The 25,330-nt window shown below is 39.0% G+C and overlaps 1 protein-coding gene across 1 annotated transcript; it reads left to right on the forward strand.

Annotated features, from left to right (window-relative positions):
• Positions 1–3,456: 3,456 nt before the first annotated feature.
• On the forward strand, positions 3,457–25,330 carry LOC105387109 (solute carrier family 28 member 3). Its single transcript, XM_048625817.1, has 16 exons — positions 3,457–3,675; positions 4,408–4,470; positions 5,022–5,208; positions 8,736–8,907; positions 9,328–9,428; positions 9,848–10,008; positions 14,780–14,869; positions 15,190–15,351; positions 16,686–16,779; positions 21,024–21,134; positions 21,361–21,409; positions 22,601–22,812; positions 23,195–23,310; positions 24,052–24,171; positions 24,470–24,530; positions 24,977–25,330. The coding sequence occupies exons 1-16, from the start codon at positions 3,634–3,636 to the stop codon at positions 25,006–25,008; spliced, it is 1,773 nt and encodes a 590-aa protein (XP_048481774.1). The 5' UTR covers positions 3,457–3,633; the 3' UTR covers positions 25,009–25,330.

The following is a 25,330-nucleotide window of genomic DNA, read 5'->3' on the forward strand; positions in this document are numbered from 1 at the left end:
GCCTTTTTGAAACCCAGCCTGCTCCGGGTGCTGAAACTCGTCTAACTTTTGGGCAAGACCATTCGTGATAACCCATGAGAACAGCTTGTATACATGGCTTAAAAGCGAGATCGGTCTATAGTTCTTCAGAAGGGTGTGGTCACACTTCTGAAGAACTGTAGTTCTCTCTAGAAGCTGGTGTTGACAGTTCCAATTTGGTGCAGTGTGGGAAGTAGGGTCGACTTCACCAGACATCTCCTCTCCAGCTTGAAGTTGATATTCAAAGTGCCTCGGAGAAGTCGGTGATCACTCCCAGTTTTAAACCTATTGATCACTGGGACTGAAGTCTTTTTCGTTTTTCGTCCTACCATCGGGGCTTGCCCATGTCCACTTCCTCTGGGGCCGATTCTCAAAGAAAGAATTCATCAGAAAGAAAGTCCCCTCCCTTTCCACGAAGTCTACAAGCATTTGCCCTCTCTGGTTTCTGATACCAAAGCCATGATGTCCTACCCTCGATTCGTCGCATTCTTGTACTCCCACTTTGGCGTTGAAGTCCCCCATCACAACGGTGTATTGGGTCCTAGCAGTACACGTGATGCCCTAGAGATATCCTCGTATACTACTTCGAGTTCTGTGTCAGAGTATGCCGAGGTTGGTGCATATACCTGTACGACCTTCAAGGAATACCTCTCGGTTAGTTTAAGTACTAGGTACGCTACCCGATTTGACACGTTTTGTTGTTGTTTTGAGTTGTTGACAAGGGTCTTGTTGACGAGGAATCCTACGCCACCTTGGGACAGTTGGTCGCCCTCCTGATGGTAGAACATGTGGCCGGACTCCAGGGTCATTGTGTCCTCGTCCTCTTTACACTTTTTCATACCGGTGACGCTGCTGCCCATCGCCGGCCTATGGGATTTAGTGTAGCTGTTTTTGGATGGTTATACCACCATCATCCGGTCGCCAGAGCCTCGTCTGTTATTTAGCAGAGTGCACCACGGGTAGGTGAGGTTGGCAATTGGTTCATTCGGAAGTTAAGCACCCTTGCACCCTTACGTGATCAGGTAATTATGTTAAAAACAAATAAAGATATGGGTGATTGAGACGACCGAATGGCGTAGTGGTTAGTGACCCTGACTACTGAGCCGAAGGTCCCGGGTTCGATTCCCGGCTGGGGCAGATATTTGTTTAAACACAGGTATTTGTCCTCGGGTCTTGGGTGTTGATATTTATATTTAGTATCTATCTATTTATGTATTTGTGTAGATATATCAGCTGTCCGACACCCATAACACAGGTTCTGCCTAGCTTGGGGTCGGATGGCCGTGTGTGAGATGTCCCCACATATTTATTTATTATTTATTTATTTTTAGTTTTGTTGTGTATTATTTGCAATCTACGTATAAAACTAATTTCTTTTAAGTAATTTCTAATTTCTTTGTTCTTAAAACTAACTTCTTTGGGACCTTTTTTAATTTCTTTGGTGTGTTTTCTAATTTCATTGGTACCAATCTAATTTCATTGGCCCAAAATTGTTTAAAATCGCTGTAACTTTGAATCGGCTCGATAGATTTCAGGGCCAATAAGAGATAACTAAAGAGGTCTAAAGCCTCTACAATATGTGGGGTATAATATTCAAACAACATGAAAAAAAAAATGCGCCAAAGAAATTATGCTTTTGGAGCCGCTTTTTGAGAATCACCCTAATAAGGTATTGTACAGTCCTATCAGAATTCAGAATCAGATGATTAAACATTACCTTGAAAAGACCGACTTTTTATCATTCATAAAATTATTCATTCATTCATTCAGTACGCTTGCCGTACTAGCCAAGAGCGCACGGTCCAAGCAAAAGGCGCCAAACTTAAAAAAAAAACTGTATTTAATCTCACGTTCAGAAATAAAGTTTTTTAAATGCTGTGTTTTTTGTTAGATTGTATTTAATTAACGGAATGGTGTAATTAAAGTGAATTTAATTTACGAAATAACCGTGATTTAAAAAAAGCTAATTAGTTAGCTTAGTTATTTTGTGTCCAGTGTTTTCAGTGTGTAAAGTTAAAGTTAGTTAATAGTTTAAATATAAAACGGTGAGTTTTACTTTGAAAAAATTTAAACAGAATAATAAAAAAATATACTTAAGTCCTTACCTACTTAGCTAGTAAGTAAGTACCTAATTAGCACCGACTCCCACTTGAGTACAATATCTGGGATAGGCAGAATGCAAGCCTATAAATTAAATTAAAAATAAAAAAATATGGGGTTAGCCTTAGACATAAAACAGTGAAGTACCTATGTCCCAATTTTTTAAACTCATGTCTAACTCTGGACAAATTCAGATTCATGAATTTCATGATACACACTCACGGGCAATGAAAAAGTTCCACTCACAAAATGCCGACACCAAACGAACCCAATTTTCTTTAACATTTAATTTATAATTTGTTCAAAGTTTTACCGTTTTTAGTTGGTAATATCATGCTCTGTTAAATGTACTTCAAATTTGCAGAAGGCGTCATTGAGCTAGCCTTTTCAGTTTAGGAGTAATTTGGTGCTTTTCTCAGTGGAACCTTTTCATTACCCGTGAGTGTATTAATACGTATGCACCCATCTACTTGCAATGGTAAACTATCAAGATCAACCACCTTGAGTTTTATCATTTATCAGATAACAATGTTTTCATCTCTTTTTAGGCTAGACTCTAATAAACAGACTCTAAAATCAAACAATTACTTAATAGTAAAGAGGTGTTTAAACATATGTATTAGTATACTTTTAGTTTATTATTTATTAGTAGGTATACTTACCACTTTTCCAACACTCTGTATGTAGGTATAAATAAGGCATAGGAAGGCCTCCTTCAGTTTAGACATTGTGCGACTGCAAAATCCTATTCGTTATTAGTTAGAAAAATATAGTAAAAAATAAGACTGTAAACTTATATAAAACTGGTATTGTTATGAGAAAGGTCGGCAACAGTAAAGTTCCTAAAAACATTAGTAAAGTACCTAACTACTTACTTACATACCTACGTATCGACCTTACCACTGTTAATCTTATCAGTGCATTTAAAAACGGTTTATCCAGATAAGCCTAAATAATTAACATATCATAACTAAATTCAACGGTGAAGGGAGGTCAATATAATTATAGCGATATAGGTAATTATTAATACTCAGCATAAGTAATTTATTACAATACAATTTATTACTTTCTACATATAATTATATTCTCAATGTTTCTGTTATTTTTAGGTTAAATCATAGAATAACAAGTACGTTAAATACATCTACAAAGTTATAAAAAAAATTATAAGTAGATATAAAAGGAACCTCCACATGAATTTATAAGGACTTAGTTACATGATACACACATACAACAGATATCCTTTTAAGGTAGATACCTAAGGGTTGCGTATAAATATAACCTATCCTATATAACTTAAGTACCTAAGTGCTTTCTTTTCTTTTCTTTTCAGATTGTCTCTATATACAATGCTGCTTAGAGAAGAGACAGATTATGGATTATTTACATCGAAAATTAGATAACAAAGAGCGATATGATACAAAAATACATAATTAGTCCTAGAAATTTATAGTGAAGCATTCTAGTGAATCTTAGTTTTAAAGATTTTTGTGATAAAAGTTTAATCTAGTCAACATGGATATCATCTACCCGAAAGAAGTAAAGAGAGCTAACGCTGTAAGTACTTAATTCATTTTGTTATTTTGTAGTTAGTATGAAACATCGACATATTAAGTACCTACTTAACAATGCACCTCAGCCTTAGGTGCACAATATGAGCCTTCCCGAGTGACGAATCAAATCTTAGACCTCTGGCGCTCTCAGGGGGTCACTATCTAAATCGACGAACTATCGTATTTAGTGCCAATTTCACCATTCTCGGTTATTTAACCAACAGGGATTGATTTATAAATGAAACGTCATCTCCATATAAAATTCATGACAGATGCGTCAAAAGTTAACCATTACTTCCTGGTTATGCTCTAACACAGAATGGTGAAATTGGCACTTAGCGTGCCGTTTGAGTGACAATTCTCGTTCGTTTGTTCGTTGACTTAGAGAGTGACCCCCTTGGGCAATCAATCTAACTGGCTAATTCTTTAGCCACCATGTCAAACGTAGACTAACTTTGAAGTTTGTCACCTAGATTCTCCCCAAGGGAGAAGATGTATGTATCCACCATACGTTTACACCTGCCAAAGGATCTGACTGAATAAGTACCTTTTATCATCAGACATTGAGGAAGGACGAGATCTTTTGACGAATATATCTCACCATTCAATCAGTATTTGAATACCTTTGTTATCAGACATTGAGGAAGGCCAAGATCTTTTAACACCATTCAATTAGTAAATTTATAAAGGCCCTATTCGTCACGGCAGTTTTTTTAAATTCATCTGTTTTTTTCAGGAGGGCAATGACATTGAAATGGGAGGTGACACTGAAAAACGGAATGGCGATAACAATGGCATGGTAAAAACCCTTCAGTATAATTATTTGTTATTATATAGATTTAATATGATGAATTGGCGTACAAATAAGGTGATGATGATGATGATGATGCTGACGACGATCTGTGGCCCGCTGGACCGACGACCTTAGACAGGTGACCTGTAGTGGCTGGATGAGGAAGGCCGAGGACAGAGTGCTGTGGCGCTCCTTGGGAAAGGCTGTGTCCAACAGGGGACGATAGAAATACAATGCGAAAGATAGCACATGGGCAATATAATAATGAAAATGTTCACACTTCAATTTAGGTTTCTGTGTGACGAGGCCTACGTATGAAAATCCTAATCCTAACTAATATTATAAATGCGAAAGTAACTTTGTCTGTCTGTCTGTCTGTTACTCTTTCACGCCAAAACAACTGAACGGATTTAAATGAAATTTGGTATACATATGGTCTAGACCCTGAGAAAGAACATAGGCTTCTTTTTTTCCCGGAATTCCCACGGGAAAACTTTTTAAGGTGAAGCGAAGCTCGCGGGAACAGCTAGTTTATAATAATTTATCTTTCCACCCAGGTCTACCACGAGCCACTAGACCACGAGCCTTCAGGGTTCCTGGAGACCACGCTGGCCCGGCTCGGGGGCTCCACTGAAACCTTCATGAAGAACAACTCAAGCAGTCTGAAGATGATCTCCATATTCGTCTTTAACGGCGCTGTTATAGGCTACTTCTTCGGGTGCCTGTATTACTGGATGACTTATGGTGAATTTTATTTTATTTATGAATATTTTGACTACAGAAAAGCAGGTTTAAAAATTGTATTAGCTAACTAAATACGTACGATTCATATTGTGCATTTCTTGGGAGAGATGCCTATCATAGACATAATTTCAGCTGTAACGGGGGATGATGATGATACAAAACAGGAAGAAAGATTTTCATTGATCGATCGGAGTTGTTTGACTCATAGGGTGTGTGTAGGTAGGTACTTGGAAAAAATTTATACCGAGCTGCTGCTGAGAGATGATGTGAAGGACCGCGCCGTGGTGGTGATCTCCGTGGTGGGCGCGTTCAGGAAGGGGAAGAGTTTTTTGAAAGTAAAATTAAAACAGCTAGGTAACTAAAGTTTTCTCGTTACTTTCTGTTCGTAAGTATACTGAAAAAGCTAGGCAGCAATAGATTGAAGGTTTGTGCAACTTGACGTAAGTACTTACCTAAACTTTTAACTCTCAGCCCAAGAATCGAATCTGGGACTACCTATATGAATCCACTAGCTATTCCAGACAAAGTAAAGAGCCACGGTACTTCATTTGACAACCTCTTATCACGTCAAGAGCTGCTATTTGTTATTGTACTTGTAGTAACAACATTATAGACACAAAACAATAAATTCTCAAGCACATAGTGGAAGGCACTTGTTAGTAAAACAAACAATAATATAAATGCTATCTAATTTGCATGCAAATGTAAATAAACAAATAATAAAATCACGTTTGATTCGTCGGTTGAATGAAATTTTGCTAGACAATGGATGTTTAGATACTTAGGTACCTACTGTTGTACAGGGTGGTGTTTGGTAAGTGATCATGCCGTAGTTACTTCTTGAAGTATATTAATAATATAATAATAAGTGCGACATCTCACACACGGACAGCCGACCCCAAACTAGGCAGAACCTTTAATATGGTTATCGGACAGCTGATACCTAAATACGTAGATTCATAATCATAATAACACCCAAGACCCGAGTACAAATACTGTCTTTATATAAATTTAATATCTGCCCCAGTCAGGAATAGAACCTGGGAACGCGGCATAGCAGACAAGGTCACTAACCATCACTACACCATTCCTTCGCCGGGTACCATTAAAACTTTAGCTAAGTTTTTAACCAACTTGGAAAAATTTAGAGGTTCTCAATTCGTCTGTATGTATTTATTGTAAGTGACATACATACCTCACATACCCCATTCGAGGTATATAAGTAAGTAAGTAGGTTGAACCATTCAGATATATTCAGAACAGTTTCGCTGAAACAATAATAATAACGAATGTGAGGTGTTTGTTCGTCATTCCACTGAGGAGTTAACTGACATACAACGTCATGTCTAGTGAAAGTTGACATTATTTGCTCAACATCATCATTGTATATGACTTGACTATAATACGACTGGATAATACATACATGTATAATAGTATAAAGGCTCTATAGCCTTTGTTCACAGCTCACAGCAATCATCCACACACATAAATTATTCATAGAGAAGTTACAGAACGTTTTAACTAATAAACTGTTTTGTCCCTCTCCGATAAAGAACAATTTGTTCTTTGACAGAGAGGGACAAAACAGTTTATTAGTTAAAACGTATTGTAACTTTTCTATGAATAAGGGGGATATAGTGAGGTATCTGCGGTTCCATAAATACAAATTACCTAGTAGTTATTTATCAGTATGTAGTCAGAATTTCCTCATGGTCGATTTTGACCAAAGCAGTCAACTGAGAAATACTATTATGTAGGGGAGACCGGGGACAAAAGTAACAGTTTGTACCTTCTGTCTGATTTCTCGTTATTAATAACATTTACGATAAAATAAATATAGTCACATAAAACTTTCGTCTATAGTCTACAAATCTCCATTATTAATTTACTTAATGCATCTCGAATTTTACCATTTTTGAAGCCTCAAAAAAAAAGGGAAATCGTTACTTTCGACCCCATGGTCAGGACGAAAGTAACAAGGCATGGGTCGAAAGTAACAACCCATAAATTCTGCCCAATGTTATAAATACGATTCAAAAGAAAGAACAGAAAAAACAATAAAATTATTTAGTTTAGAAAACTTCTTAAAAAACTATCAAAACTAAAAAAATCTTATGACTTATTGACAAAACTAAAAAAAACTTCTTAATATAAACTGTAAATGAGATCCATCATTTAAACTGACTAACTGATAAGAAGTTGTTTTATTTGTGCCATAATATACAATATTATGATACAAATATCTAATCAAAACAACAAAAAATTAAAATTTACAATGTGACATGGCAAATTTACGAACGTAACACGTTACTTTTGTCCTGCCGCAAGCTGTTACTTTTGTACCCATCCCCATTTTTGAAATATCAGGCGACATAACTTTAAAACAGCCCGTGTTATTCGAAAACCATTTATGACATGCTACAGACAATCTTATAATGAATCAATGAAAAAATAGTCATATGGTTCTTGGCATCTTAATTCTACGTAAACACTTAATGAATAAACACCAAAAAACTTACTTTTGGTGTGTAAAATCACGAAATGCTCACTAAAACAACCTTGCACCGCGGCACGGGCGTGGAAAATGATATCAAGCACGGGGGGCATCGCATGCTGACAACCAGCGGTCGCTTGGGACGTTAAGGCTATTGGGGAAGTCCACAGAGTCTTTGTTACTTTCTACCCGCTGTTACTTTTGTCCCCGGTCTCCCCTAGTATAAGTATTAGTTATAGTGGCAAAATATTATGAACTCCTACACAAATAATGCCTATATAGGTACTATATTTAGGTGTAATATGTCCATAACTCCAAAACGAAGCCACGACCTACAAATGTTAAATCGTAGCAGAGTAACAGACATATTATTATTGCCATGGACTTTTCCAAGGCTGCTATAACCTTGGGTGGACTAAACAAACATGCTCAACTCAAAGTTATTACAGCATGTTGCTCAAAGGGTATACTAAGCCGAAACCTACAGGCAGGTACACGTGGGTTTCGGCTTAATATACCCTGTTTGCAACACCATGTATAATCCAATGGCTCCACTTATTCTTACCGTGTCGGTAGAGCAGGGCTAGGGTGTTTCACCGTAGTGGAAGGCTTAGCCAGTCCGTTTAGTGTCATTGGATGACTACCCAGTACAGCGGATGATAAGGAACAGATGATACGTCACGCGAGGCCAGGGAGACTCCTTTTGTGCCCCATTCAGAATATTGGACTATGCAGAAGCTACTTCGTCTAGAGGGCAGCAAAGCTCTATGATCATCCGTCCACTGCTGGACATCCAACTACTACCGGCTACCCGCCTAAGGTCTTCAGTCCAGCGGGTAGGAGGGCGTCTCACGCTGCGTTTGTTTGCTCGTGGTCTTCACTCGAGAACTCGTCTACTCCAACGGTTATCGGCATCTAGAACTAGAAGCTCTATGATACGCTAACAATGCTATTGTTTCCAGTAAATACTCCGTTGGAGCTACCGTTGTTGATTGTTATTATGATACGCTAACACTCTGACTGTTTCTTCCAGTAAATACCCCTCTGGAGCTGTGCAGCGGCTTCGGCAGCCTCATAGCCTTCCTCTCCATCATCTACTTCTTCCTCGTCTACTTCTTCTTCATCAAAAAGTACTTCGGCTCCTGGTTCCACAGAACCGTGTGGAGGAGGCTCACTAATGCTACAGACTGTTGTTGGAAGTTCCCGTAAGTATCTGATACGTATCGATGGTATTTAAATCTGATATGTTGGCATCTGAAATGCTTAAATGCAAATAGCAGAGGCAGTAGTATATCTCAGAGTATTATTCCACTAATGCTCGCACCCGAGCCAAAAGTGGAAGCATCGTTTTCCTAACCACAACCTAAATTTAAGTACTGTGTACATACAGCCTACCAGTACTAGTACGTAACGTGTCAGCACATTTCAGCTTACTATACCACTGTTCCGACCATCTATACGAGTACCAGTACCTCTTCACCATCTAATCTAATAAAAATAGCCTAGGCAATTTACACCCATAAAGAGGATTATGAACAGTTTTGTGTAGGTACATTTTATGCTATGACAGTGAAAGGGCTCTGACTCAGCATAATTCATTCTTCATTACAATTTCTTCCCAACAGGCTGTTCCGCTGGGCGCTCTCGCTGGCCATCATCGGAGGGATCCTGCTCTTCCTCATCATCGACTCTCGCGGCAGCGAACACCGTCTCATCTCCCTCATAGGTAAAATATAATCCCTACTTGGATAGATAGAAGGATTTCCCTTGAGAATTCCGGGATAAAGGCACAAATAAAGCTCCCTCTTACATCACTCTATCTATAAAAAGCGACCAAGCCTTTCTATTTCTTCTTTCTGTCTTCTGACCTAAGCTGGGGCCACTTCCCACCACGCTGGTCCACTGAGGGTTGGTAGATATTATCTAGATGTACTACCTAAATCTACGTAGGCAGGTTTCCTGACGATGTTTTCCTTCACCGTAAGAGCGATGGTATATCTACATTACATAAATTCAAAGAACTAATTGGCACATGTCAGCGCCAATTTTTGCGATACCAACCCGCATCTCTGGCTTTTAGCGGGCGCTTACTAAACTGAGCTACCACCGCACTTCTACTTTACTAACAATGTTAATCTCCACCAGGTCTGGTGGTCCTCCTACTCCTCGGCTTCCTGTTCTCGAAGCACCCTGGCCGGATCAACTGGCGCAGTGTCTCGATGGGGCTGCTGCTGCAGTTCGCATTTGGACTGATCTTCATCAGATGGGACACCGGCCGGCTGGCCTTGCAGTGCTTCTCTGATAAGGTTTGTTCTTATTAATTTATTGAATTGTAGGTAATAATACATTAAAAAAAACATTGTGCGCAACACCTGATGGATGTGTGTTATAAGTTTAACGTGTCTGTGTATTTTTGTGTCTGTCTGTGGTAGCGTAGCTTCTAAATAGCTGGACCGATATTCATTTTGTTTTGCAGCATGTGAGTGTGATGTGTTTAATTTAATTAACGTTAAAATTCAATACTCAGTAGTAGGTAGTTAAAAGAAAGCAGATACTTGTATTATAATTAGTTAATTATGCAGGTAAAGTATTATTAGGTGCAAATTAAAGTAAATTCTTTAATTTGCTTAACACAACTGTGTACATAAATCGTAGGTGTTGGGTACTTATTTACTTTAGATATCGTATTTAACAAGTACTTACCTATTTTAAGTAACTTTATAGGATCATTAACTTAGTAGCTTTCAGTATAGGCAATAAATAAACAATCCATCGCATTTTTTTGGCGCTAAGTTGCGTACAATAAACTACAACTTTTTTTTTACGTACTTAGCCATATAAGCATATTAGTGTCCCACTGTTGGACAAAGGCCTCCCCGTGCTTATTCCAACTAGGTACCTACAACTAATTAAGAAAATAACTACACAATTTATCGCTATGTCTGCAATAGTCTGCATTCACAATACAAAATAACCGTAACCAGGCCTAACTGAAAGTCATACTAAACCTAGAGTTTCTTTGTATTTCAGTACCTACGAATGTAGAGAAAAATTACTTTGTTTGCGGTTAACCGCTTGTGATAGGGAAAACCATACAGCATAAGCACACGGTAAACAAATTATGTACAATTGAAGTTATCACAGGCATTAAAATAATATGTCTTGCTATCTTGAAATGCAGATCGTATGAATCACTTTTGACGAGTTTTGTTGTGCTTACCTTTTTATCAATTTACAATACAATACTCTATTATATGCACCAAAAGAAAATAATACAAAAATCCATCATGACCTAAAAACAAACCAGTACAAAAGGCGGCCTTAGTGCTTAAAGTAATCTCTACCAGACAACCTTTAGACGGAGGAGATAATATGAACATATTTTCAGGGAGCTGTGGTAAAAGTCTATACTAGGTACTACAAATTACATACGATTAGGTATGGTGTAGCAGTCCACCTTATTTAACCCGCCAGTGGTGACGTGAATTTGACTTACATCGTTGGTGACGCCGGTCTCACGCACCGGGATTTTCAAACTTATATTTTTTACTTAATTAACTACACATTTATTTATTATTTAACTCTTTATTGCACAAATATTACAAATAAAAGTACAAAGGGTGGACTTAATGCTAAGAGCATTTTCTGCCAGTCAACCCGCAGGAGGTACAAAGATAAAAAGTACGGGTGTGCAAAAACGGAAAAAAAAGATCAGTATGATTGTGAAGTGCCTAAATAAAAATAATACCTAACCCTAAAACTAAGTAAATAAATATATATGACCCTATACCTAGTAATACTAAAATACTACCTATACAAAATATATATATATAAATGCACATGCTACTTAAAATTAGTTTAATTTTAAAGATAAGTATTTGTTTGACAATAAAACAAAGCATTATCATAAATCACGGCTCGATTATTAGTCCTTTTACCATGGTACTTAGAACACTTAATATTTACATAATTTTTCACCTATCATCTTAAAAATTAAAAAAATACAACAATGATGTAATTTTTTATAACTAAGTCCACCTTTTATAGTTTTAAAACACTACGAACTTCATAAGAAAAAACAAAAAATTATATACTTCTACCAAAAAAATATAATAATAATACACTAAAAGTCATTGTTTCTCCACAGCCAAACAGTCTCTGCAAGACGGCACTTACATGGACGTAACACATATATTTCTTACATTTTGTGATAAATATATTAAATTTTTCTGTTATTTTCGCTATCCACATTCATAACATTGACAATTTTTTGAAGGTCCAGCTATCTCCATCGTCATTTTCAAGGACATGCTGAAACTAGCTGATATTATTGTAAAAACTTATTGAAATCTATTAAGTACTTATATTTGTATAAATACCTACAACTATCTATTAAAAATAGTTCAATCATGAAATTTACAATCACAAAACAAAAATACAGTCAAGAAAAATAAAAAAAATGTATGAAAATTTTAAAATACATCTTTAAATTTGACTTACATAGTCGGTGACCCCGGTCTCACGCACCGGGTTGGCACCAAAACTCCGAAACCTGCGCACGAGTCACCGTCGCGGGGTGGACTGACGATGGGGGATGGGAAATGAGGCAGCTACCCGAAATCACAACAAAAATCGATGGCTAGTGAGAAAGTTATTCGACTTTTTCGAACCACCCGGTCTCACAGACATATACGTCACCCGTACCGTCACCGTAAAATACTTAGATATAAAATAAATCAACTACAAGCCACCATAAACATAGAAATAAAAAAATACAATGATAAAATATGGTCAGATAGAATGAAAAAGGTTGATAACCCGAACTCGGATTTATGGAGAATAGTAAAAAGTTTAAAAATGCAGTCCAATACCATTCCCCCCCTTAAACGCGGAGATGGTACTTTCACAAAAACTCCTAAGGAGCAGTCGGAAGAACTTGCCTCCTCCTTTTCTCAAAATATGAGTTTAACTCACAACTGGTCTAGTGAAGCAGAGAATGAGGTAACCTCATCTATCACAGCTTTAAATGGCAGTGAGGATCGCGAGGCGCTCACTACCCCAGTACGCCCGCAAGAGGTAGTTAAATCGATTCGCAAACTCAAATTGAGAAAAGCTCCAGGTTACGATGATATTAATAACTCCGCTATAAAAAATCTACCCCAAAAAGCGATTGTCCTCGTCACCAAAATATTTAATTCATGCTTAGCGTTAAATTACTTTCCTTTAAGTTGGAAAACTGCGAAGATGATTGCGATTAAAAAGCCAGGCAAGGAAGACTCATCTCCCTCGGGATATCGCCCTATCAGCCTTCTTCCAACTCTAGGAAAGCTGTTTGAAGAAATTATCTACTGCCGCCTCCTCAAAGCAACCAAAAACCATCTGATTGAGGAACAATTTGGTTTCCGTAGTTGCCACTCGACAACCCAACAGCTGGCACGCGTTGCGGAACATGCTTCTCATCAACTTAACCTAAACCAGTCGACTGGAATGTTTCTCCTAGACGTAGAAAAGGCCTTTGATACTGTTTGGCACCAAGGGCTTATTCACAAGTTAATAAAACTCCGGGTTCCATTTCCGCTTGTAAATCTAATCCAGTCGTATCTTAATAAGAGAAGTTTCTTTGTTTATGTTAACGGCACTCAGTCGGAACTTCATTCCATCCCTGCCGGAGTCCCCCAAGGGTCCATTCTCGGGCCGTACCTCTTCCTCATTTTTCTAAATGACATGCCTAAGCAGCCCCGCACTAACTTGGCATGTTTTGCCGACGACACAGCATGCTTTACATCATCGGATGACGTTGACCTCATCATTGATAGACTGCAACTTTCAATAGACCTCATCTATAATTTCTTTACTATCTGGAAATTAAAACTGAACGAAGCAAAAACTGAAGCAATCCTTTTTACTAGACGGCGAGAGCTTCCATGTCGTAGTCTTAAAATAAATGCCCATCCCATTGAATGGAAAAAAACGGTCAAGTACTTAGGGGTAGTGCTTGACCATAAACTCAACTGGACCCATCATGTAGCCCACATACGAACTAAAGGTATCAAAGCACTCAATGCCCTTAGCCCAGTGCTTAATAGAAAATGTCCTCTCAGTTCCACCACGAAACTAAATATTTACACGACTTTGATTAGACCCACAATATCCTACGCTTGCCCTGTATGGAGCAGTACCTGTCAGTCCAACCATAAAAAATTACAAGTTGTACAAAACAAAGCCCTTAAGATAGCATACAATTGTCCGTATCGTACAAATTTAAAACAATTACACAAAATAATTAAGTTTCCCACTTTACTCGAGTATATTCTAAAATTAACACGCAACTTTTACTTATTTAAAAATCCTAACCACTTCAATTCTTTAATCGCTGCAATTGGTTTAAGCCGATTACATAATTTGAGTTATGCCGATAGGTATAAAACTTACAAGCTACCCCATCACTACGTGCTTAGCGATGACGCTTGAGTCACCGCGCGACCGTCTTGCTGCCCGCTGCGAATATCGCCCTTATGTTCAAGCGCACAGTGCGCGGCCGGCACATTCGCCCGAGCCGAGGCGTGATTTGTGAATTTACCCACAATATTTTTTTTACATTATGTACCGAGTTAGCAAGATTAAAACTGAACTTTTATGTTAATGTTATAAACATTATTGTTAGGTACCTAATTAAAGATTTCGTTCTTATTAGGTGTTAACTGTCACTATACTTATGTTGTTAATACACACTACACTAAAGTGTGTATCTGTAGATGAAAACATCAAACTCACTTTATACTTAACGTATTAGAAAAAAAATATATATATTTATGTTATTTAATTAGTTGTTTATGCAATATTGTTTATATAGGCATTGTCTTGTCTGAAAAAACATTCCACTTAAAGTAGTTTCTTCTAGGATAAAAAACTAACACTAGAAAGTAAACAAGCTGTGTAACTAACATTATGTGCAAATAAAGACCTTTTCAAATCAAATCAATCAGTGGGGACGTTATGGGTCGTGAATGTCGTGATAAGTACAGTTAGCAAACCACCTTTTATTATGTTGAAATGTAATCCAACTGAATGTTTCAGGTGTCCACATTTCTGGGATACGGTGTGGATGGAGCCGCGTTTGTTTTCGGCGACTTGCTGGTGCGAGAACAGAAGGTCTTCGCTTTCAGTGTGAGTACATAATATAATTCTACATACAGTACACATACGTAACATTTTCAGAATACATTTACCTTCCTCTTTCGTATCGTACCCATCTCGTGCTCAAAGTGAAGAAAAGCATTTTAGGGAAATATAGTGAAAGTGAAACATGCACTTAACGTTTGTAACACAGCTCCATAGACATTTTTTCAGATAAAGAAACATTATTTCAAAATTTCGCAGTAAATTTCCCACTTTTCTTAACAGTTTCTTGAAAAAATTCAGTTCTTTTTAGTTCTTTAGCAATTTAAGGTCCCAAACACTCATTTTGATTTTTTTCCTTCCTCCAGACCCTGCCAGTAATCTTCTTCTTCAGCATGCTGGTCGAAGTCCTCTTCTTCTGGGGCGCGCTGCAGTGGTTCTGCCAGAAGCTGGGAGAGCTGCTCAGAGCGGCCACAGACACGACTGTGTGTGAGAGTGTGATTGCTGTGGGCAACGTGTTTTTGGGCATGGTGAGTGCTGACTGTACTGGGTGTTGGAAAGTGGGAATTTGCAAAAATTTAAGAGGAAAGTTGCTCAGATTGAATTTTTGAGTCACCCCTTTTTGGCGTTTATGTAACACCCTGCACTTGTGTATAAAAACAAGTGAAGAACCCCAAATTGGGGTTTTTATAATATTTGTTGAGTCTGGAGACCCCAAGTAGGTATTATATAGTTCATTCTGAAGAATTTTTGTAAACGGAACTTTGTATTTGTTAAAAACCCGAGCTTATGCACGAGCAGATGCTTGAGCACGTACTATGTGCTTTAATTATTTATTAGTTATATTATTTATGGGCACATGGGATTTACATAATAATATCGCAGTTTTTATAGCGAATTTACAAAGATTTCACTTTAAAACCAATATGTACTTAACTATGGTTACGAAATTGATTGACCTCCATTATTTTCTTTATTGTACTTTGCGACATCCAGCAGAGGTGATGTGGGTCACATGTGGGTAGATATGTTACCTCGAAATCGTAGGGTTCTTTAGAGCTAACCAAGGTGCTATGGTTCTGTTAGAAGCTCTTATAAATAATTTTGTTCACTAAATGGGCTACCGCACCGTGCCATTATGTCATTGCGAAGCAAAGTTAAATAAAGTTAAATTGTAGGGCTGGGAAGCTGCCAAATACATACAAGTTATGTAATTTTTAACACCAATTCTGGCAGTATTGGTCATGATTCATGAACCATGAATCAATAGGGACATCCCCGAGTGACAAAGGGGCATCCCGAGTGACAAATCTAGTGTACGTAATACATTCGCGTGCAATGAATAAGTTGCGTAACTGTGCCTGACATCAATGGCAAAAGGTTGTGAACGTGTAGAGAATTCGGACGTTTAATACCTAAGTACAGGGTGTTCAAAAGAAAAGTTAAGAACGGAAATGGGTGATTTAACTGATGAATAGGATTAAATTTCCAAATACTTACATATACTTATTTACTTCCAAAAAAACGTAGAAGTCTGTCTCTTTCTGTTATAGGTAGCACTTTTGCAAGAGTCTGTAATATGTATAATGTAGGTATACCTATCTAGCTACTATCATCACTGTGGAGGTCGATTTCAATATAGAACTACACAAAAGGAAACTGTATGGCTTTGGGTGACCATCTATGATAGGCTTGCTAATATAAATACATATTATATTAATCAATAAGGCCGCCTCTTTGCCCTGTTTTATTTTCAAGTTTTTGTTATGTAGTTAATTTTTGATCATGGTGCAAATAAAGTGTATTGTGTTTTAATATAGTGAACGTCGATAATGAAAGTTAACAATGTTTCTCTCACCACCAGACGGAGTCGGTGCTGATGATCAAGCCGTATGTGGCGGTGCTGACCCCGTCCGAGCTGCACGTCATCATGGCCTCCGGGTTCGCCACCGTGTCCGGTGAGTACTGTCGCTTCTTCTTCTTCTTCAGGTCACTGCACAGAAGGGTCCAGCAGTCATTATCAGTGTCAAATTTCGGCACGCGTGGATTTCATAGAAATTATTAGTGCATGTGGTATATATAGTCATTATCTAGTATAATAATATATAAGTCTGTGGTCTCAGCACATATAAATAAGCGTAAAACGTAAAGGGATCGCCTTTTTTTGTAAAACAGCGAGCTCGCGTTCTACTAGTTGACATAAGTAAAAGAGGCGATTCCTTTACGTTACGCTTATAATATGTGCTGAGACCCTTAAGGCCTCTACACACCAAAGCCGCTGACCCAGCGGCATAGCCCGGCGGCCTAGTGCCGGCGGGTTAACATAGTACAAAATGAGGCCGGCGGGTTGAGCCGGCGGCCTCAGCCGCCGGGTCAGCGGCTTTGGTGTGTAGAGGCCTTTAGAAGTAATTTGGTGCTTTTGTCACTGGAACTTTTTCATTGAGTGTATAAACGTACTTAACTAAATAATAATTGCATTGACGACCGGATGGTGTTGTGTTTAACTATTACTATAACTGCACTGCTGAAGGTTCCGGGTTCTATTACCGGATTGAGCACTATTCGCCTGACTTACGGGGCCACCCTTTATATTCAACAGAGTACCTAATCAAAAACAATATGTACTTATATTCTATTCTATGCTATGGATTAGTGATGTAACGAATATTCGCATTCGCATTCGCGAATATTCGCATATTTTTGGATATTCGCATTCGCATTCGCATTCGCAAGATTTTGTGCGAATGTTTTGCGAATATCAGTACTTATTAACACAAACTATTTGAAAATAATGGTAGGTTAACAAAATCTAAATCCATTCGTCTATAACTTTTTTATTACAAGTTACCCTCTTAATCTCATTTCCAGTCTTACTTTATCATTTGGTATTATTTATTTACTTTGGGAAATGAAACTTTAGATGTTAATAGTTTCATAAGACATAAACTCTTAAAACAAACAAAAAGGGTATTTTGACAGCATAAGGGTTATTTGCAAGTAGACCTGATCCAACTGGAAATGTTCAGGTCCAGGAGGTGACCTGAACATTTCCAGTTGATTGAACCCTACAATGCATTATCCAAAACTTAGCCATTTCTAAGATATTTAATATTTAAGTTTTTCTTTAAATTGACAAAATGTTATGCTTAAAACCGAAAATAAAAATAAAAATAGCCATATCAATTCAAGTGACACCTTAATAAACTAATTAAAATAATCAATAATGTGCATTGTTTGACTTAAATAAGACACAATACCTCAAAATAATTAAACATTTTAAAAAAAAATTCAAAACGTACAAAAATAAGTTAAATTAAAAAAGAATATCATTTGACAAAATGTTGTGCACATCAACTTAAAAACATTATCAACTTATAAGCATTCCCCACTCTTTTTCTAATTATTTCAACAACGGTCAATGCAGTCCTGTTTTACCTAGAGTTTGTATGAAGACCATCTTGTTGTGCTTTATTTGGCAGGATTTCAAAGTTATATGTGCACCCAGAGTACCTTTTTTTCACACAACAATAAGTTTTCATACAGAAAAAAGTGTGCACTCACACGCACACAACGGTCATCGACGTCGTGTTTTCTTTACTGCGTCTAGGCAGTGTGCCGGCATGTGCACCAGCAAACCATCACTCAACTCCCATACAAAAATGTTGTGCGTTTTTATGAGTTTCACCGTTAATCTAGTGTCCATCAATGTGCTAGTATTGGCTAGTCTGATTCGGAATGCGCCTAGAACGTAACGTACCTCGTTCAGTACGAGACTGCCACTAAACCATACAAATGGCTCCAAATTTGAACACAAACTGAATATTCGCATTCGCATTCGCGAATGTCGATATCAAATATTCGCATTCGCATTCGCATTCGCGAATGTCCAAAAACACACATTCGTTACATCACTACTATGGATGGATAGAAGTAAATCTGCATCTACCTCTATAGATCTATTGATCAATGATCATAGAAAAAACTAATTTGCAAGGGTATTGTTTCTAAATATATATAGGAGAAACTTAGTTCTGCGTCACAGCCTGCTCTGGTCCATGTTATTATATTGATCATTTGCATTTCAATAAAATCTAAGTAGGTAACTACCTACTTATTTAAAAAGCGGGTTTGTATGCCAATTTATTTTTGTACGGCCTTCAGCTTATTAGTGTATACCATACGTATGTACCTACCTATTCTTTTTTTAATTACCTAACTAATCATAACTACAAATTCATAAATTGCGTTTTATGATTTTATTACCTTGATAACTCTTATAATCTTGACATGTTGACGAAACATGAATTTATCTAATTATATCTACTTTAGTACTTGTGGTGCCTACTATAGGTAGATAAACTCATTACTTTATACTAAAGTCGAATTCGAAACCAAAATCTAAAAAGTCTTGCTGCTTGACCGATAAATAACTGATAATGATAAATGATAAAAATGAGATTTGACGTCAGACGCAAAAGATTTACCTATAGAAGATTTACGTAACGATATACCTAGTATTGAAAACGACATTTATGCAAACGCACAGCACACAGCACAGCCCATAATATTGCACTAGAGGTACAGCACATAATCCTTTTCCAAGACTGCATCAGAAGGGCTAGCACGGGGCGCAATTAAGACAGTCTCCGTCGCGCTCGCTCTTGAGGCTGCGCGATGTGAGTGAACCTGATGCAAAACTTGTGCCAAAACCTCCATGCTTGTCAGGTTGGGTATATCACACAACACAAACATTTAGCACCCAAGACCTTAGTATACCTAAATATGTGACCCGAGGATCGAACCTTTGACATAACAGTCAGGGTCACTAACCACTACACCAATCCATTCATTTAACATATTACCTAGGTATACCTCTGTTGCAAAACTGTTGCCATTATGGAGATGCTGGAGGTGTTGGAGCATCCCCATGCAAAGGGAGGATCCTCCGACCAGGCCGGGTGGTGTGGCCTGGCGGGCAGCTGCCCAACGGTTAGCGTTGGGGATTTCTATATATTGCAGAGTAGGTGAGAAACTTCGAATGCGCGATGTAGGATTTTCATAGTAATTTTGCGTAGTTCCCATACATCTTCTCTGTATTGCGTTCCGAGCGCCATCTGTTGATCTTCGTCTGAACTAGTGGCTAGGAGTCCGCCACATCACTCCCCCACCGAGACCGGAGGGCGATAGTCTTCAGTGCAGCCGAGAGTCTTGATTGCCAGCCAGTGCCGCGTAGTCCGCAGTGAGTCGGGACTGTGAGTGCGGTGAGGAGTCCCCAGTGAGTCGGGGTGATGCTGCAGTGGCGATGTCCACGGTGAGTCGGGATGAGCCTGCAGTGGAGCATGGTGGCAGAGTGCTGCGTCGACCAGGAGAGGATGGCTCTGCTTGCTGACCGGCCGAAGTGCAGTGGTGCTGTGCCAAGTTGCTGGTGTGGGTCGAGGGTGTGACCAGGCTTGCGCGTTCGCTGCATGCTGGTGGTCATGATGCCCTTTGAGACCGGATGCTGGCTGGTTGGCTCCAGGGGCTGCTTGCTGAGAGTTCTGCTGCACGGCTGTTGAGGTGAGGAGAGAAAGTCGATGGAAGATGGCGTGGAGGCTGCTCTGCGGGTCTTCAGAAGGCTGCGCTGATGTTCTTCACGGGGTCACCAGTATGGAGATGCTGGAGGTGTTGGAGCATCCCCATGCAAAGGGAGGATCCTCCGACCAGGCCGGGTGGTGTGGCCTGGCGGGCAGCTGCCCAACGGTTAGCGTTGGGGATTTCTATATATTGCAGAGTAGGTGAGAAACTTCGAATGCGCGATGTAGGATTTTCATAGTAATTTTGCGTAGTTCCCATACATCTTCTCTGTATTGCGTTCCGAGCGCCATCTGTTGATCTTCGTCTGAACTAGTGGCTAGGAGTCCGCCACACCATCATAAGCCAAAAAGGGTTCCTTCAGGGGGTCATTTGCGAATTTTCCAAAGACAACCAAATCTGTTCTGCAAGACCCTCAAAAGTCACCCGTTTTCGGCTTTCTTAGAGTATACTTAACACTTTTGCAACACCTTGCATACATATATATAATTAGGTCCTCACCTCTCTGCATCGAAATATCTTTACACCTAAAGGTTGTATGGAAGAAATCGCTTTAAGCAATCACACCGCCATTTGTACATATATGTTAGATTAAGTTTTTGTTTCTCTCAAACCCCCTTTCTCCTCCCAGGAACAATCCTAGCCTCCTACATAGGGTTCGGCGCGGAGCCAGCCCACCTGGTGACGGCCTCGGTCATGTCAGCACCGGCCGCCATTTGCTATGCAAAGCTGCTGCTGCCAGGATCCTTACACCTAAAGGTTGTATGGAAGAAATCGCTTTAAGCAATCACACCGCCATTTGTACATATATGTTAGATTAAGTTTTTGTTTCTCTCAAACCCCCTTTCTCCTCCCAGGAACAATCCTAGCCTCCTACATAGGGTTCGGCGCGGAGCCAGCCCACCTGGTGACGGCCTCGGTCATGTCAGCACCGGCCGCCATTTGCTATGCAAAGCTGCTGCTGCCAGAGACGAAGCGATCGCTGACGGCTGTGGATAACATCAGGCCTATCGTCAGGTTAGTTCCTTTACATCATTATGTGGTATGCTGTCAGTTTCGCACCTAGCTGGGTTCGAGATTCTACTGATTCTCTCGCACAGAACCATAGACGGCGATGCACTCAGATCTAGTTCCTCTGTCACACGAGACCCGTCGGATAAGTTCCACACCTAAAAATAAAGTCAGGCAAAAACTTCACAATTGAATTCAGTGCGACCTGGATCTAGAACTATAAACGATTGCGAGCTGATTATGATGAACTTTAGAAAATCTCTTTTGAACTGCGGTAAGGTTCACTTCAGATTCCAATTAAGTATCACCTATAAATGTATCTCTAGATTAAATTACAACAAACCCCCTGCTACGCTAAGGAATGTTAAGTTTATGAGGTTTTTAAGATTGGTAACAGATTGGCACACCTTCTAGGTAGGAATGAAAGATTAGATAAATATTTAGTTTTATCCTGTTTAGGCCCTATTTATCAGCCAATATGTTCGTTTGTCATGCCAATAACGATAATATAATATACTTAAGCAAGATATTCCACATAGCAACAATTTAGGGAATTTATTACTTTAATTTGTAATCAACTGATATAAAAATAAGTAAACACGTCATTCCAATGTAATCGGTTAAAGATTTTTGGAAATCAATTGGATTGGATTTTAGACTTTGTTCCATTATGTATGATTCTATGGATGTTGTTCAGTATGTCGGGTTAATTTACCAACCAACGGGAAGTAAACTGATATAAAACCCTGTATGTATGAAGAATATCTAACCTAGGTAGGCTGGAGGGTATTAAGTTTACACACACACTCACGCAATAATATTCCATAGCCATAATCTCCACGGCAGGCAGAGTGGTTGGAGATCACTATTAGAGAATATTGGAAATATAACTTCAAGGGTCATAAGTTCTAATATTTATTGTGTGACATTCAAATACATACAATGTATTATTGTGAAAGAATAAATGAAATGAAACATTTAAAGTTTTTAACATACACACATACATATGATCACTTGATCACGCCTGTCTCCCAGAGGAGTGGGTAGAGACTATGGACTCTACGTGCCAGGATCCTGACATACTTCTTTCGCTTCCTCTACATTCATAAGTCTCCTCATACGCGCTTTTAAAGATTTATATATTACTTATCACCATACTTTTCCTAATTTCTGATCACCTTCACCAATCCATTCCAGCGAAGACCGCTCAGCCCTCTCCGCCGCCACCAGGGGTGCCACAAACGGCATAGCCCTCATCCTGAACATCGTGGCGAACCTGGTGGCTTTTGTAGCCTTCATAGCCTTCGTCAATGGAGTCCTAGGGTATGCCGGGGACCTGCTTGGCAACCCTGGACTGAACCTGGAGTGGATTCTGGGGAAGGTGTTCATACCGCTGTGCTGGATTATGGGTGAGTTTTGGAAGTTATTCTGGTGTACTCTGTACTTCTGTACATTATTGGGGTTTGGTGGTAGTACCTGTACCTGGCTTACTTAAATGGTACAGTGGGCTGCAAATAAACCTCACGCTCTCTCCATAGCAATGTCTCTAAGAGGTTTCCGTGTACTGTTGTGTTTGGTCCACCTTCTTAAGTTTGGTCCAAAATGCGCACTCCTTTTGTCATTGTGATAATTATTTGTAAGATTTAGAATATCCTTAAACACCTATGTCCAGTGTGACTTATTATTTAGTTTCGCGATTATTGAAGATTAACATTTAGCCAATGAACCTTGCTTTAGCTACGTACATACTTGAACCACATAACATCATGCCTCAAACCTTTCCTCCTCCAGGAGTCCCATGGGAAGAGTGCGAGTCCGTGGGATCGCTGATCGGGTTGAAGACGGTGGTGAACGAGTTCGTGGCCTACCAGCGAATGGGCGAGATGAAAGCGCAGGGGCTGCTGTCGGTAAGCACCTTTCTATATCCTAAGGCCGTGTCCCCAGCAGGCAACCCGTCAGCGACCGACTGAGTTTGCGGCGTATCGATTTAGTACGCTCTTCTACATATTTGAAATGGAGTGTCCACAGTCTGCTATTTTACGTTACCCGCGCTGACTATCTTGATCAGTCTGGAAACTGGGGACACGGCCTAGCTTCTACTGTTTTTATAACAGCTTTTAGATTAACTGCTGTGCTTAATACAATAGGGATGTCTGACCCAACTCCCAAGAGTGTTGTTTTACTGGTGGGGGTCTAAAGTAACTTAAATTAGATTTTCTTCTTCTTTAAGAAAATCATATCTCGAGATTTAAATGCTTTACGGACATGAAATAAAATGTTTTTATCCGCAAAAAGACATCTCTATCCAATAAAAATATCCACAACTGCTTAAAAGTTACATAAAAAAAGTTCAAACCAACTTTAAAATGGCCGCCATTTCTAGAATATTGAGATTTGACCTCACATATGGGGGTTTTTTCTCGATGAAATTACTCGTAGAATCTACTCTTAAAGTTTGTCGGGTAAACCATGAATGAAAAAATCATTACGCCTTCTGGCTGACTCTGTATATCAATGGATGATTTTCCTTCATAGCAGTCATTATCATGTAATTTTAGATCAATTCTGATGATGATGATAACATTACTGTTGATGATGGTGATAATTTTATTGACATAAGTAATGATAATGATGAAAATCTTCCCCAGGCGCGCGGCGAGCTGATAGCCACATACGCGCTCTGCGGCTTCACCAACCCAGCCTCGGCCGGGATCCTCATCGGGGCCTTCGCAGCCATGGCGCCCAACCAGCGGGAGACGCTGTCCTCGGTAAGTGAATGATGCATCGAAATCGGTTTAGTCAACAGAAAAACATAACATGTTATAAAGTAGGTGATGACTGCGAGCTTCGCGTCTCGCCGTAAAAAAGTTTTCTCGGCGGAAATCCGGGATAAAAATGGTCTAATGTGTTAACTAATATAATAGTAACCACCATCCATCCATACTTTACTTACAATCTTTCGCATTTAAAATTGCCCAAAAATTGTGGGCTTAATACTCAAAGCGTTTTCTACCAGTCAACCCAGAGGTACACAAAATTATTTCATCTGTGTGTTTGATGTTTCAGACGGCAGTCCGCGCATTCTTCTGTGGGTGTGGTATCTGCTTTATGACTGCTTGCATAGCAGGTTAGTGTAACACCATTATTATTATATTCATCATCATCATCATCATCATCATCATCAGCCAATAATCATCCACTGCTGGACATAGGCCTCTCCTAAGGAGCGCCACAACACTCGGTCCTCGGTCTTTCTCATCTAACCACTACCGGCTACCCGCCTAAGGTCGTCAGTCCAGCGGGCAGGAGGGCGTCCCACGCTGCGTTTCCCTGTTCGTCGTCTCCACTCGAGTACTCGTCTACCCCAGTTTATCGGTTCTTCGGCAGATATGACCAGCCCACTGCCACTTCAGCTTGCTTATTATTACCTATATTATTAATAATAAATATAATTATCACCAACCAGATACAACCGCCCTCCTCACTGACAAACCACATTCTATCCACAGCCTTTCTCAAAAAACTTTACGTATACTTACAACTTTTTTCATTTAATGTTTGTTTTCCTTTCAGCGCTCCTTATGCCAGAGGGATCATTTGGATAGTAATTAAATACTGAAGCAACTACTTAATTGATAAGATTTTTAATTACCTACAGTTACTCCTAGGTCTTAAATAGTCAGCCTGTAGATATACCTAAATAAAAAATATAGGTACCTTATCTAAAAGAAATAATTTATAATGTGTTAAGTAATGTGTGTGACCCAATGTAAAGTGCCAATGTACTTAATTTCGTGTTTTTTTACCTATTTTTAATAATATTTAAGTACTTACTATTTAATAATGATGTTATTTTATACCCACTGTTAGTGTAAGTTTGTGATGATCAAGCATTTTGTGAATAAAGTATTTAAACTACCTACCTAA

This window comes from Plutella xylostella, chromosome 2, assembly GCF_932276165.1.
Source record: "Plutella xylostella chromosome 2, ilPluXylo3.1, whole genome shotgun sequence".
Lineage (NCBI taxonomy): Eukaryota > Metazoa > Arthropoda > Insecta > Lepidoptera > Plutellidae > Plutella > Plutella xylostella.

Excerpts from the sequence above, each read along its gene's own strand:
- LOC105387109 (XM_048625817.1), top strand. The coding sequence starts at position 3,634 with ATGGATATCATCTACCCGAAAGAAGTAAAGAGAGCTAACGCT. Across the intron at positions 14,870-15,189 it reads AGAAGGTCTTCGCTTTCAGT|ACCCTGCCAGTAATCTTCTT; the intron begins GTGAGTACATAA and ends TCCTTCCTCCAG. Across the intron at positions 16,780-21,023 it reads CGGGTTCGCCACCGTGTCCG|GAACAATCCTAGCCTCCTAC; the intron begins GTGAGTACTGTC and ends TTCTCCTCCCAG.